General features: G+C 38.5%; 1 protein-coding gene across 2 annotated transcripts in view; it reads left to right on the forward strand.

The window, feature by feature from the left end:
* The window catches only part of Serpini1 (serpin family I member 1), an 81,277-nt gene that overhangs the window by 38,967 nt on the left and 25,552 nt on the right, over positions 1–16,758 (forward strand). For both annotated transcript variants that reach the window (XM_028867189.2, XM_028867188.2), the window contains exons 2-3: positions 13,612–13,882; positions 14,911–15,141. In XM_028867189.2, the coding sequence (XP_028723022.1) occupies positions 13,630–13,882; positions 14,911–15,141 (484 nt within the window). In that variant the 5' untranslated portion in view covers positions 13,612–13,629. The remainder of the gene's footprint in view (positions 1–13,611; positions 13,883–14,910; positions 15,142–16,758) is intronic.

The following is a 16,758-nucleotide window of genomic DNA, read 5'->3' on the forward strand; positions in this document are numbered from 1 at the left end:
GGCTCCAATGAGTGTGCTTCAGTCTCTCAGAGGCCCTATGAGCCCTGCTTAGTTGATTCTATGAGCCATGTTCCTGTGGCTCCTGCAGTCCTTCCTCCTCTCTTGCAGGGTTTCTCTAGCTACACCTAATGTCTGTCTGTGGGTCTCTGCATCTGCCCTTAGCATCCAAAGGAAGCCTCTATGATGACAAATGAGCTAGGCCCAGATCTCTGAGTATAGCAGAACATTATTAGGAATCATGTTTTGTTGTTATTGAGTCAGGCTTTTTCTGTTTAATAGCCCTTGCTGTCTTGGAATTCTCTCTGTAGACCAGGCTGGCCTCAAACTCAAAGGTTTATCTGCCTCTGGTTCCTGAATGCTGGGATTCCATTTTCTCTTTTTGTAGTCAATGAGTTCTCAGTGATTTCCCCTTCATTTTCCCAGATCATCAGAACATACTCATGGGTCACCGTAGCCTGTATACGGATGAAAAATGAGGCAGGCTACAATTCCTTCTTCAGTAAAATAATTATAAGTAACCTTATTTCTGGGTATTAGATTTTTTTTCAGAGAGAGAGAGACAGAGACAGAGATCCAACTTTGCATAACTTTATGGCATAAACAATATTTTTATAAAGGAAAAACAGAAAATCTAATTTGATAAAAGCTTAATTTGAAAAGATGAATATTACATTGAGCAATGTAGACCTATTACATGAAGGAAAGTATCACATGACTTTGAACAAGACCAGACTTGAATCAGGCAAGTATTTATTGAGTTAATTGTTTCAATGAATGAAATCTGAGCTATTGTATCCTCAGATGAATGTTTCTTTAGCTTATGAAATACCTTTCATTCTCAGGACATTGTTCAGTATAAATGACTCCTTCCTAAGTACAAAATGATATGTCTGACAAGGTATTTCTAGTATGAATATCCACAGTTGTGAAACAATCCATGACCAATGTATGAGGAAGAAACTGTACAGATTTCTTAAAACATTAATGGGAACTTTGAGACCATTTAATGACTGGTCTAGCTCTGACGTGGACATGGATAAAATGTGACTTTTATTGAGAATGAGGTTTGATCCATCTCTCTTTGGATGGTTTCATGTCTCTTATTTTTTTTCTCTCTCTCTCTCTCTCTCTCTACACACACACACACACACACACACACACACACACACACACACACACACAAGAAATCACTCATTGACAAGTGTGATTTCTCCTAAGTTGTGCTAAATGGAATAATTTATTACCATTATGTAGAAAGTCTAATACACATTTCCTGGATGGTTGCGGACTTTCCATCTTACCTGGTATTGTGTAGGCATTGATTTGCTCCCCCTCCCCCAGTACTTACCAGCTGAAACTAAAACACTTTGGAATTTCAAATGGAGCCTTTCTGTCATTTGCGATCTCTGAAGAAATGGAGTTTGTTTTTAAGTCAAAGCATCTTAGGTACAGAAGCACGTGGTGTAGGCCTCTATATACTTTTTTTTTTCTGCTTCTTGAAATGCTTCAGTTGTAGGCTATTTTATTAAGAACCAATGTTATGAAGAGTTGATCTTTTCATACTGCTGGTTTCATCAGCCAGCCACTAAACACATGAGCTATTTAAGTTGCTTAAAATTAAACAAAATTAAAACACAATTTTTGGCTACACTAACCAGTTTGCACAATGCCTACTAATACAAGTTCTAATAACTATATAATTGAACAAGCACATGTGGATAATAAATCTGTCCTTGGACAAAGTACTACCAACAGTATTGAATAAAAATCTGACAGCTAGAATAAATGTCTGTGGACTGTTCAGTCATAAATGGGGCAGCTATACATCCTCCAAGGGTCAGAGGACATCAAGGGAAAGTGGTCAGAAAGACTGTAAGAGCCAGAGGTCTGGAAGGAGCAGTGAAAATGTTTGTTCTGGACATGACAAGAGTGTTGAACTTATGCATTCACTGCAGCTGTAGTGGCCTACACAAGATCAAGCCAGTCAATATTCCAGCATGGACTTGGGAGAAGCTCATGGACCCCGACTCCCTGGCTGAGGAGCTATTGAAATGTGATAGCCTCTGGGGGAGGGGAAGTTAGTTTTCTTATAAAGTGTGGCCCCTGGTTGGTCAACCATGGTGCAGTGGGTAGCCCCACACCTGCATATGGGTGGCACAAATTAAACTTAGTGGGTCATCTTTTTAAATGATGTGAAGTTAGGAAGAGGACAGAGAGTGGAGGTGGATCTCGGAAGAGTCATGGGAAGTAGGGATGATTATAACCAAAATACATTACACACATCTACGAAATTCTCAAAAATTTAATAAAAGTATATTAACAAAAAACTCACTGCTTGACCAAACTTCAGTCAAATTTCTCTGTACTATTTTCTCATGTAGGCATTAGACTCTCTCCTGGGTCTGATTAAAACTCCAATTTCAGTAGGAATCCCGCTGGGTCAGCTTTGCAATTATCCACTACACTTCATATCTGACCAAATTTCTCATTCACTGTCTTCAATATTTTATCATCCTGGTTTGTCTTTCATAAGAATCCTGTTAAGTCAGTTTAGGCAAATTGCCTCTTTTTCCTGGAGTTTCTCTTAGTAATTTTCGACTCATCTGTCTCCCTTTTGTGCATGCATATGTACACACACACACACACACACACACACACACACACACACACACACGAGAGAGAGAGAGAGAGAGAGAGAGAGAGAGAGAGAGAGAGAGAGAGTTTAGTAAATATCCACTCATTCTTTTTTTTAATCATGCCAATCTCTCTCCACTATTTCAGAACACCCATTGCAGTTTTGTCTCTTGAATAAAGTCTTCCTTACCATTTTTAACAAGCATCACATGTATTTTGATAGCATTACTCCAGATTTAAAAAAAAAACAAATTATGCTAGCTTTTAATTTTTGCAAATTCTTTTAAAGAGAGAAAGGGATTAATTAGATATTTATTCTTTCAATAGCTGCTTGATATAAAAACATTTTACCCAAAAGTATTGAGGCCACTGAATAGTCTGGGAGGTTTAGAGACCCTATCTCCACAGGGCAGGAAGGCTCTTGGGAAACTACTTCCTCTTGGGAGCCCTAGGCACCACCAAAGAAAGGGAGTCTTTTAAGTCACAGTGCACCTTCCTTCCAGTTAGCTTTGTGTTGATACTGTGCAATTCAGAAAAAGACCTGTGCATATGCCAGAGGGTGTCAGAAAGCCTGCTGAGCTCTGTCATCATGTATACCCCCTCTCGAGCTTTCAATGTTCATAAGCCTAGACTTGTTCATCCCTAATGGGGCCCCAGGACCAACATCTCTCCTGGATGCAAGCAAAATATCCCAGAAGTTAAGCTATTACTAGTTGTTTTGTGGTCAACAATCCCCAGGTGCAGCGTGCTACCAAATCATTGTGAGGCATCATAGGTACAGGACTCATTCAATTAGTAACTGAAGGATATTAAGAAAAATTTAAAATATCTCTATTCCACTTCTTCCCCACTCAGGTTCTTGGGTTGTGCTGTGAAGAAAATATTCTTGACAGAAAAATTCCTAGCTTTAGGGTTTTTTTAATCAGTTAAAAGATAATTATTTTTAAAGGTTATAATTGTAATTAATGCAAATATAAATTGAAAATATATTACAAGTCTTGTTTACATCACTATGAGAGAGCTAGTATAGGATGACCAATTCAGTGGAGAATTCATGAAGCAGAATTAATATGTGGCTATAAGACATATTAATTCCTTAGTATTATTAATAATGTAATATGTGTATTGACTAATATATTAATTAATTATGTGTTAGCATATAACTAATACAGTAATTAATAATATATTGTCTGAATTCCTCGGCACCAACAGAAAGTCAATTGGAATCCCATTACTTAATAGATGCAGAGCTGGTCTTGTCCACAGGGCAATCATCAGCTGCCTTCCATCACGTATATGTGATCTGCATTTTTATGGACAAAATTATTTGCATTACTGTCAGCCTTGTAAAAATTAAAAGGCTACAAGTCTGTTCAGAATAAAGGTTCCCAAACTCATAGAATAATGTAAACTGAAAATATAAGTATATGTTTTAGATAATATATTGTTCTCCATTCAGGACACGTTGTCAGCATCTCGGCCCTTTTCTTTCATCGTTTATACTGATAAATTGAATCTTTACAGCTTACTCTGTCCTCAGTTCTGCCCCTTTGATTTACCTGGCATTTTCCCAAGTTCAACTTTTTTGAGATAAACCTGAAAAAGCTTTCCCTTTTTGCTTGATTTAATCCCACAGGGGAGAGGGGAACACAAGCATTTATAATGCTGAAAACTGCAAGTTAAGAACACAGGGAAAGATGTGCTGAGTGGCTGGGTTTAGATAAAAAAAAAAAGAGGAAAGGACCAAATTGTTGCATTGTAGGAAAGTTCAGGCTTTTTCTCTGTAGATTCAACAATTCAGCTTTCTGAAACAAACAGTAGAGAATTTAAAGAAGGAAAAAAAAAAGAAACCACAACTATATTTGATGTGCATAGCTTGGAAGCCACAAAAAATGAGACCTCAGGGGAGGCCCAGATGGTGAAAGCTTAAATACCCTCTTCTCAACAGGAAGGAGGGTGGAAAGTACAGGCAATTTGGAGCAGTAATCAATGACCAGAAATCAGCTTTCCCTCTAGAATCTGAAGGAACCTGTGAGATAAACAGTACCTAGTGTCAAAGTCCATCCAAACATGATCCCATACTTACATCTTTCTGACAACAATTAGGAAGCAGCAGAGAGAGGTGGAAGGTATGCCATGGTCTTTTAAGGCAGATAAGACAAAAGTTGCTTCTAGCAACTGCTAATCTCTAAAGTCTTTTAAGATAATCAGCATACAGGGAACCAGGCTTGGGGCTATTGTTTTTTTGAGTCCCAACAATATCATATGTGATTACAGAGTTAAACCTCTTTGCATTTCCAAAAAAACTTCCTTTGTTTACTGATTTCAAAAAACATATCAATATTATAACTGTTCTGTGGATAGAAAGAAAATCTATCTATCTATCTATCTATCTATCTATCTATCTATCACCTATTTATTTATTTTGGTTTTTTTTTTTGAGACAGGGTTTCTCTATGTAGCTTTGTGTCTACTCAGTCTGTAGCCCAGGCTGGCCTTGAACTCACAGAGATCTACCTGCCTCTGCCTCCTGAATGCTGGGATTAAAGGCATGTGCCACCACTGCCCGGTGAAAGACAATTTATAAAGTAAGTAATGTACACATCTTTAGGAGAAAAAAAAAGTGAAGATGTATTCATTCCATGGCAGAAAGTTAACTGTAAACTTTCTAACATTCCTCAGGACTATTTTTTGTTATCACTTCTCTGGCACAGGATGTAATGTTTCTATAATGCATTTAATTTTTTTACATCTAGTTTGTGTGTGTGTGTGTGTGTGTGTGTACATATGCTTGTGTGTGTGTGTGTGTATGTGTGTACATATGCTTGTGTGTGTGTGTGTAAGTCATGGAAATCAGAGAACAACTTGCAGCAGTTGACTCTCTCCTTCTACCACATGGGTTGTCCCTAGCAAACCCATGTCTCCAGGCTGGTTGGCAAATGCCTTTACCCCTGTGTGAGCAATGGTAAGTTCCAAAATGCTTGTTTCAATTGATACCTTTTTAGCACTTTTGTGATTAAAAAATGTAGTCATTATAATATTTCAAAAATGCAGAGTTATTATTTGTATAGTTCACCCCATATCCCTGCCTTTCACATACATTTCAACTTAGTCTGATACATCGGATTATAAGACAATTTCAAAAGATATTGGAAAGCCTTGATAGTTTAGCACTCCAACAATAATCCTTATCCTAGAACAGAAGAATTATTTCCCTTGCCTAGCTTTGTTAACTATGATTCATCCTGAGATGTCTGATCATTTTTCTGCCTTTAACTACTCTGCTTGGCATCTAATGGACAGTTTTTGTTGTTGTTGTTGTTGTTGTTTGTTTTGTTTATTTTGACTGTCCCCAAATGGAAAGTTGTATCTGTGTGCATGTGTCTTCTTTCTTGGTCTCTTTTAAAACATTTGGTTGATATTTCATGAGAATGGTAGTTGGTTTTTTTTTTCCTCCATGGAAATTTACATCATGTACAGCAAATTATGTTCCAGGCATCCTTTCTTGTCTCTTCTTCATAAACAGGATCCAATTGTGTGGATACTTTCAGATTGTGAAATGCAGAAAGGTCTCCCTGTGGAGAAAGGACATTTAGCCATTTTTCTCAACTCACAATAATGAATTTTTTAAGTGTGAAATAATTGTGTTATTAAAATATAAATAAGATGTATTTTTGAATAGTCTCACTAATTACGTTAGATACCAGAAAAGATTTTGTTTTTGTTTTTAAATCGTTTTGTCGTTTATTTATTTATTTATTTGTGTGTGTGTGTGTGTGTGTGTGTGAGAGAGAGAGAGAGAGAGAGAGAGAGAGAGAGAGAGAGAGAGAGAGAGAGAGAGAGGAGTGCATATACCACAGCATGCTTGTGAGGTCAGAGGACAGCTTTAGGGAGTCTGATCTATTCTTCTACCATGTGAGTCTTGAGGTTGGCACTCAGGTTATCAGGCTGGGCAGCAAACTCCTTTGCCTGCTGAACCATCTCATAAGCCTGACACGTTTTGTTTTTGTTCTTAAATACATTCTTATTCATGTGTGCATGTGTGTGCCTCTTTGTATGTGTACCGTGTGCATACAGGTGACATCCGAGGCCATATCAGGGTGTCAGACTCCCTGGATTCAGAGTTGTGGGCATTTGTGAGGTCCCTATAGCGGTGCTGAAAATGGAGCTTAGTTCTTCTGCAGTGCTCTTAACACTTTAGCTGTCTCTCTGTCCTCTTGAGAAGAATTTTTAAAACTATCTATTTAATAGTGCTGGCATTTAATTATATGGTTCTCAGAAAGCAGTTATAAGAATATTGCTCCCTCATGTGCTTTACGCTGTGCTTTGTAATATAGTGTGCACATAGTCACATGCACACAACCTCCCTACCACTGGTAAGAAGGGAGAGAAGTGGGAAACAATAGTTTCTTCAAAGCTGGATTCTTCTACCTTTTCTACCACTGCAGCACACATCTGCTGCTATTCCTGTACTGTAGCCCTTTGTAGTTTTTGCACTAGAGCGTGCAATTCAGTCTGTTGTAAATAATAAATCTCCGAAGTTAAGGTTCCATGTGAGAGCCAGCGGCTTGAGAATGTTGCTTATTAATACTAGTGGCCCTGACATTTTGCAGACTAATGTTATCACAGTAGCATTCGGGTGGCCCCTTTGTGATTGCTCAAGGAGATGTGCTTGTTCTTACTGCTTCCAGTGGCCAGCTGTCATGTTATATACCTGTGTTAGTGACAGTACCACTTTGTCAGGCCGGAAAAGTGGCCTTACATTCAGTGAGGAAATGCTTTATCATAAATAATAACAAATGAAAATGAGTTTCTATCCTCGGGCTCAGATGAAACTGCACTATAGCGTTCAGAAACTGCAGAAACTGGCTGTGGGACTGATGCGGCACTGTATGACTCCAAGTCTTATACCATACTAATTCAATAAGCATTGATTTGTCACTTCCTTTGTGGAATGCATTCACTGCTTATTCACATTAGCTTAGTGTACACAAAGAATACCCTGCGTTAGTGCCTTCAAAACCCTCAAAGGAGATGCTATATATATATGGATTTACCTTTGATAGGTGGAAACAGAAAGGGACATTGTTGAAACTCTAACTGAAAAACCAAGAGGGTGTTCCTGAAGGGTGTAGGTGCAGGGCAGAGGCTGAGTTGTAGTTAGAATCAGAGCATGGGGAACTGTGGTAAGGGAGTTCCAGAAGGTGCTGCACAAGCCACCAAAAAGAGAGGGACTTCTGGGATTTGTGTTTCCAAGCGGAGTCTGGCAAGAGTGGCAGGGTGCATGAAAGAGTTGTGTGTAGAAATTTATGCAAGGCCAGCGTGCAAAGGATATATACAAGACTAAAGCTTTGGGGGCACATTCTACAGACATGAGTGGGCTTCTGAGGTCCTGTCAAGGCAGCCATCTGGAAGCTACCAGCATGTTAGGTTGAAGAGGGTAGTTAGTAGTCAGAGACTAACGGAATCATTGGTTTACTTCTGAGCACAGATCACAAGACGACAACTGCAGTTGCAGCCTTTGAGTAAACATAGCAAGAAGTGCATAGAATAGGATATGGAAATGTGGGAAAACCCACTGACTAAGAGGGGAAAGAGTTAAACTAGAACCAAATATTGATATTGTAAAAAAAAAAAGTCCTTGATAAGGTGAGGAGCCCCATTTGAGCCAGATGGCCCCCCAAGTGCTCAAGCTAGGTGAAGACTTTTAAAAGCCACAGGCGCATTTAGCAATGCACGTCGGAAAGTAGGCTTGAACATCTTTGAGAATATGCTAGTCATTTGGATTACTAGTGAGGCCCTGGCATTTTGTAGACTAGTATGAGAAATGTGTCCAAGAGAAGAGAGCAAGACCCGGTAAGACATATGGGGACCACATACACTTACAAGGTACATTAGGGAAATGAGATCCTGCCCCAGCCAAAAGTTAAATACCCAAGAGTAAGATAGGTGGCACCAGAAATACATAACTAGGATAGCGAAGGAAATTTGGCCTCTCTTTGTGCAACTGGGTAGCTAAGCTTTTAAAATGCAGGTCTTTCTATATTTTTGAAAAATGTTTCATGGTCTGACCTGCTGCCACCATCCCGAACCACAGGCCCCTAATTTCCTAGTGTAATTTGCTGTCCATAGCTGACTGCTCACAGCCTTGCCAGAAACCTTTTCCACAAACATACTGAATTCTTATTACCAGAGTCCTCTAGTTACTAGAAGATATATTAATGGTTTTGACGATGGTTTCCTGAAGACAGGGAGACTTGTAAAATGCAAAGTGGCCAAATACAGATTCTTTACCTGAACAATCTGTTGTAGACTAGGGCATCTTCATCCAAGGTCCCTGATTATCCTACACAAGGAATGCCATTTGCTCTCATCAATGTGATACCTTTTTCTGACGGGTCAATTGACTTTGTCCTGACCTTTAGAGGATTGGTTTTCTCTAAAAGGTAAGATTATGTATTATAGTGTATTCTCACAGCATGATGTGTGAGGTCCCTAAGGACAAAAGCCTATGCTTAAATATATCTTTATAAACCTCTACACTCTTGGCTGCATGAATGTACAGAGATGGTACATTAACTGGGCCAGGAGGAATGATACATCTCCATTTTCACTCTACAGCCTCTTCTTTGATGGATGTGAATATAGAAACATTTTTCCCCCATGGCAGTGCCCCATTATTGTAACTTGTATGTTAAAATGAGTATTTCTGTATTTCATACAGAAAATTTTTCACTTATTTCTTTAATAATTTTGCAGCATCGGACTTGAATTTTCATTTGCTGATGTGGACACTAAAGCTGAGAAAAGGCATCTGACTTGCTGGGGTCATTCATTATACACCAAGTTCTGTTCTCCAAGGCTTATATCTTTCTGTTTATTCAAAGCCTGGAGGAACGTTACCTTAATAGACCAGGCCATGTAAGGATGACTTGAGCCCCAGTTCTGAGTTCAGAACTCCTATGACAATGGGAAAGTTTATAGCATCTCAGATTACATTGTTTTCATTTATAAAGTGTAAGCACTTCTTATAGGGCAGCAAAAAATTTAAGCAAGCTGTTATTTTATCATGAGATACTCATTTGTAAATTAAAATGCCTATGTGAAAAGCCACTGTTCACACTGTAAAACCCAGAGTAACAAGGCTCCAATGTCAGTGATGATAGCAGTGGTAGCAGCATTAAATATAGATGTACTCACAAGCAATGGCCAAAAGGAAGCAGACAGAAGGCTTTCTTAGTTGGATTAAAGAACTGAAAAGCAAGTCCTCACACTTATGGGACAGGCACTGCCTGAGTTGTTTTCCTACTCTCCATATTTATATCCCTGGCCAGTCTTACATCAACTTGACACAAGCTAGAGTTATCTGAAAGGAGGTAACCTCAATTGAGAAAAGCATAAGATCAAGCTGTAGGACATTTTCTTAGTTATTGATGGGGAGGGCACAGCCCATTGTTGGTCATGCTATTCCTTGGCTAGTGATCCTGTATTCTACAAGAAAGAAGGCTGAGCAAGCCATGATCAGTAACCTGTTAGCAGCACACCTCCATGGCTTCTGCATCAGCTCCTGCCTCTGGGTTCCTGCCCTTTTTGAGTTCCTATTCTGATTTATTTCAATAGTGAACAGTGATATGAAAGCAGAACTCTTCAAGTTACTTTAGCCATGGGTGTTTCATCAGAATAATAGTAACCCTAACTAAGTCAGAAATTGCTACCAGGATAGTGATGTACTGCTGTGACAGACCTGGATTGTGGATGAATTTTGGAACCGTGAGAAAGAAAAGCCATTGAGAGTCAAAGCTCGGTGAGCTCTTCTGTGGGAATTTGGAAGAGAGAGAGAGAGAGAGATAGAGAGAGAGAGAGAGAGAGAGAGAGAGAGAGAGAGAGAGAGAGAGAGAAAGAGAGAGAGAGAGAGAGAGAGAGAGAGAGAGAGAGAGAGAGAGAGAGAGAGAGAGAGAGAGAGAGACTGGGCACCCAGCACTTTTGACACCTCAATGTCCACCCTCAATGACACATTGCCTCCAACAAGACCATACCAAAACCAGCAATGCCACATCTTCTAATTCTTATAATCCTTTCAAACAGTTCCCCTTCCCGCTTACTAAGCAGTCAGATACAGGAACCTATGTGGACCATTCTCATTCAAGCCACCACATCCAACTTCTGCCCCACTGTAATGGGTAGCCATTCCAGCTTGGATCTGGAAGTTCCAACCCCCATTGAGACTCTGGCAACTGTCACGCCTACGAGGTGGGGCGAGGGGAGGTGCTGGAAACCTGAGAGCTGGATGGGCGCGCGCTCTCTCTGGGTGAGCTCTCTGTGCCTGGACCCTGGACGGTGGAGATTGACTGTGCAGAGCTCCAGAGAACACCGCTGGATTGCGATACACCTTCCCCAGACCCCCGCAACCTATCCATTCCTTCATTTGTAAGTCATCCACTAAATAAATCCTCCTTTTAACTACGTGGAGTGGCCTTTATAATTTTCCCCAATACCCCACCTCCGGGTTTGTAGCTACATTATAATGCAAAAATGTATTCAGTTCAGCTTCAAGACTCCCATAGTCTGTCATAGTCTTAACACCAGTTACAAGTTCAAAGTCTCTTTTGAGACTCAAGAAAATCTCTTAAGTATAACCCTGTGGAAAGGGAACATAGTGAGAAAATACTGGACCAAAACAAGACCAAAAAAAAAACCAGGAGGGCAAACTCCAACTTGTGCATCTCCATATATGATGTCTAAGTGTTCTCCAAAATTCCATCTTCCAGCTTTGTTGATCACAACACACTTCTTTCTCTTGGACTGGATCTAAATCAGGCCTGCAGCTCTTCTCGGCTGGTGTCCCATGGCTCTAGAATCTCCAGCATCTTGATGTCGCCAACAAAATCCAGGCTTGACCTTCACTCAATGGCCCCTCTGGGCCTCCATGCAGGGATACCCCTGACATACACCAGGTCTCAATGGTTTTTCTTAGCCACAGAGAAAGATTCCTCAATTCCTTTCTTGTATTTGTGACTATGGAGCTAGAAGAAGCACATTGCCAAAGCTGTCAAGCTCTGTTGCTTAATGGGGACGGAACTTGAACTTGGCCCCCTCTTTCAATTACATTTGCATCTGCTTTTTGTTGTTGATGGTTTCTTTTTGCTACTTAAGATTTTCTCTAATTCCTTTTCACAAGTTAGAAGCTTAGCTGGGTGGGTTTTTGCCCTGAGTTACCACTTCCTTTATTCCATTTAGCATCAGGCTTTTCTTTAAACTTGTTATCTCCTTGAGCACTGGCTTTAACTCCATTACACTTCCTGATGCTTTTTTTTTCACTTCTAACTGTACATTTTGAATATCCCTTTTTCTACCTTGCTCCTGTTTATTATAGATTCCCATAAGAGTGATTACTAATAATCACATGTCAGAGTCCATGACAGGCTATCTTGAAATCTCCACTACCACTGCCATGAGTCAAAACCTCTTAAATTTACCCTCAGGCAGATTTTTAGGACAAGGGCAAAAAATAGCCACATTCTTGGTCAAAATATCACAAGAATGGTTTCTAAGCCACTTACAAAAATTCTTCCCCTCTAAAACTTCTTGAGCTGGGTCCTCATAGTTCAAATCACCCTCGGCACTGTATTTCTTACTCCTGCTAGCTTGGTCCATTCATTAAGCACTGCTTAAAGTATCTGATTTCTTCCAAGCTCCCACAGAATAGCTCTGAACACTTAATGGCTTTTCTTGACCAAAGTTCCAAAATCCTTACACTGTCCTCCCCAAAACAACATGATTAGGTCTACATAGCAGCACCCAAATATCCTGGTACCAATTTCTGTCTTAGTTAGGATTACTAATGCTGTGATGAAACACCATGACTAAAAGCAGCTTGAGGAGGAGAAGGTTTATTTGGTTTACATTTTCATATCACTGCTCATCATTGAAGGATATCAGGTCAAGAACTCAAATAGGGCAGGAACCTGGAGGCAGGAGCTGATGTCCATCATGGCTTGTTGAGGCTTTTTATTCTAGAACCTAGAACCATCAGTCCAGGGATAGCACCATCCACCATGGGCTGGGCACTGCCCCATCAATAACTAATTAAGAAAATGTCCTAGAGCTAGACCTTATGGAGGCATATTTTCAGTTCTTAATTCTTAATGAATTTCTTTCCGATGACTCTAGCATGAGTCAAGTTAACATAAAACTAATCAGGACACCATATATCCACTTAATGTCATGAATGTTATGACCATATCTATCCTGCTCCTTATACAATCCTCACAATTAGCAACCTTTTCTGTTCAATTGACTATTAATTGATTCTGTTTAGAAGTAGAAGTTTGAGGACTGTGACTTGTGATAGTTAATCTTGATTGTCAACTGGACATATGTGGCAAGAAGGGACTTCAATTGAAAATTGTATCTATCACATTTACCTGTGAGCATGTCTGTTTGCCAGGTTCTTGATTTCTCATTGATACAGGAGGGTCCAGTCCACTGTGGGCAATACTTTCACTAGGCAGGTGAAAAGGCAGGGTATATAAAAAAAAAATACTTGAAAGACAAATAGACCCTTTCCTCTTCAGATTGACTTTGGTCAGTGCTTTATCACAGCAACAGAAAGCAAACTATCACAGGGGTTTAGCTCAGTTATAGAGTGTGTGTTTAGCATGTATGCCTTCCATTCCAAGCATGCATGCACATCCATGTACACACGTACACGCACACGCACATACACACATATACACACACACACACACACACACACACACACACACACACACACACACACAGATGGGGCAGGAGAGGAAACTTATCCTTAAATCTTTAATGGGCATTTTTTACAGATAAATTAATATTGAATTATTTTTTAATTTCAGCTTCTTAAAAAAGTTCATCTTATAATCCATGAAGTACTAATTCTTTGTTTTTCTTCCTTTAATTTATGTATCAGAGATTATAGTTAATATATAAATTATTGTTTTCCAGACGTAAAACCATTCCAGGATGGCTTATTTTTTGGCACTGTTCTCTTTGCTGGCCATGCAAAGTGTGTTGATAGGGGCAACTTTCCCAGATGAAACCATAGCTGAGTGGTCAGTGAATATGTATAACCATCTTCGAGCCACTGGGGAAGATGAAAACATTCTCTTTTCTCCACTGAGCATTGCCCTTGCAATGGGAGTGATGGAGCTTGGAGCTCAAGGATCTACTCTGAAAGAAATTCGCCATTCAATGGGATACGATGGCCTGAAAAATGGTGAGTTCCTGGGTTTTGTTTCTCACAAATATTTGAGTTTAACTTTGAATTCAATCATATTGCTTTCTGCCAGAGGCACTAATATTTACTAGAGGTAAGAAATGATCTTATTGCAAGAATATGGTTCAAAGGGTTAGAATAAGAGAAAGGGCTCATTCCTGCCTCTAGTCCTAGCTGAGTAAATCTAAGGAAAGTGCTTCCCCAAAGTATTATTTAAATAAGCCTGCATGTGAAAGTAAACAAAAAGTGCTTCTGTAATTTTTAGTGTAAATTATTATAGAAATAAATGAGAAGGTAACTGTAATGGATGATCAAAAAAAAGGCATCATGATTTTTTGAAAAATATCACATTTTGCTTAACAATTAATGATATTCTCATTGTTTAAATAGTATCCAAGTCTTTTGAAATGTACTATTATTATAAAAATTACATGTATTAGGGAAAATAATTTTGAAATGAGGTGTGATTTCTATTTTAATGCTTCTTTCTAGTGTACACACGAACAAATTCACTAGAAAGTTAAAAAGAAAGTAGTAGATTTCTACTTATGATATTTAAATAGTCTGTTAAGAAGAACATTTAAAGGGATATCTTCTAGATAATTAAATTTTGCTTGATAACCCTAAAAAAGACCAGTTGAATGTAACTAAGCCAAATATTCTGAAAGAAAAACAACTTAAATTTGTTTCTTCTTTTTAGAATTTATGCAAGTCACAGTGAAAGGCTGCAGTTCAACATCCTAGCATGTGCAAGGTCCTGGGCCTGAGCTCTGACTGTAAAACTAACAAACTAAAAACAAAATGAAACAAACAAACAAACAAAAAGGAAGAAAGAGTATCACTTGGTAAACTAGACCAAGCTAATCTGAGCATCTAGAAATAGCACGTGAAGATCCTTGTCATGTCTCTATGAGGACCAAGCCTGCTGCTTTTCACTGATCACTGTTCTTCTAATGTCCTTTACTGTGCTATAGTGATCTTTCCCCATGCCTGTTCCACTGACATGCTTCTCATGTGTCATCTTGCAGGTGAAGAATTTTCTTTCCTAAAAGATTTTTCTAACATGGTCTCTGCTGAAGAGAGCCAGTATGTGATGAAAATTGCCAATTCCCTCTTTGTGCAAAATGGATTTCATATCAATGATGAGTTCTTGCAAATGATGAAAAAGTACTTTAATGCAGAAGTCAATCATGTGGATTTCAGTCAAAATGTAGCTGTGGCCAACTACATCAATAAGTGGGTGGAGAATTATACAAACAGTATGTTCTTTCTTTTCACTATTTAGCTCAATCCTAAACATTTTTTACTTTGTGATGTATATGTGCCTTCACTGATACTAAATAAGTAAAATGTGTGGCCATGAGTAGAATATTGGCTCTGATCATCTGCCATCAATGTTCTCCAATAGAGGAAACTCCTTGTATAGCTACTGTGTGGAAGTTTGCTTGAACTGTTTGATAAATTAGTCAGACAGAATGGTAGTTTGTGATAGTTTCATTGTAAAATTAAAATAGAATAAGAAAGAAAGAAATCAAAGTTTGAAGATGTTTCTTGGTTTTGCAACCACAATAACCAATAAGTAATTTTAAGAAGTGAATAGCATTAATTCTAAAAAGAGTGGTCTGTTTTAGCTCAAGTTAGTAGGGAGGAATTAGAAACTGGCTGCACATACTTTCCATTTTATTTCTAATTCATATTTGTTGTTTTAAGATTTATTTTTATTTTGTGTGTATATGTGTAGGTTTCAGTGTATGTATGTGAACCACTTACATACTGATGGATGCCAGAAAAGGGCTTCAGATCTGCTGGAACTAGGGTTGCAGGTTGATGTGAGCTTGTGGGTACTGGGAGCCAATCCTGGGTCCTGCGTAAGAGCAGCAAGTGCTCTTAACTGCTGAGATATCTCTCCATCCCCCATAATTCACATTTTAAGTGTATTTAAGACTTTTAAATACTTCTAAGTGGTTAAAATTTCACCATTTATTTTCCAATTAGCCAAGAAGATAGTTGAGATAATAAAAAGTGAGACTAAATAAAAGTAGTTTAATGGAAGAGAAGGAGAGAGAATTAAAATAGGAGAATATGTGGGTAATGTGTATAATAAACAATATACATGATATATGAAAAAAACAAATTAAAAATAGATCAATATTTAAGGTAGATTAGTATAGTTGTTTATTACATGAAATGTTAATGTCAAAACTTCCCAAATAGTTTTATTCTAAAATCATTTGTTAGAAGAAAAAAAAAACACTATCAGATACTCTAAACCCTACAATTCATACAACCTTGAGGTAGTACTTATTATACAAAGTGATATGTTTGACAAAATGAGAAAATATTAAATAAATTTGATCTTTCATTTTTAATGTATGAAATTATTTGTGATAAAAGGAGACATTTTAACATTATTAAGCATCTAAAAAGAATAACTATCTACCTGAAATATATTGCATCATTAAAATATGCTAGCTTTCAATTCTTTTGGGCACTCTTAGCAAATAGCAGCAACCTACTATCATTCAGATTAGACTTGAAAAAGAAGATTTCAAATGATAGAAAATAATACTTTGTGCATTAAATTAGCTCTCAATTATATTTGCACACCATTAAGAACAGTAGGAGGATGACCGGTATTCAATAGGGACAAGTTGAACAGAATGACACTTATGTGCCTTGTTGAATAATAAAACTTAATGGATGGAGAGTTGGCTCAACACTTAAGAGCACCTGATGCTCTTTCAGAAGACCTGAGTTCAGTTCCTAGCACCCCATGGTGTCTCACAACCATCCATAATTCTAGTTCATGGGGCATGAAACTCTCTTCTGACTTCCAGGGGCACCAGTCATACATGTGCACAGGCATACATCCAGGC

Source organism: Peromyscus leucopus, chromosome 6, assembly GCF_004664715.2.
Source record: "Peromyscus leucopus breed LL Stock chromosome 6, UCI_PerLeu_2.1, whole genome shotgun sequence".
NCBI lineage: Eukaryota > Metazoa > Chordata > Mammalia > Rodentia > Cricetidae > Peromyscus > Peromyscus leucopus.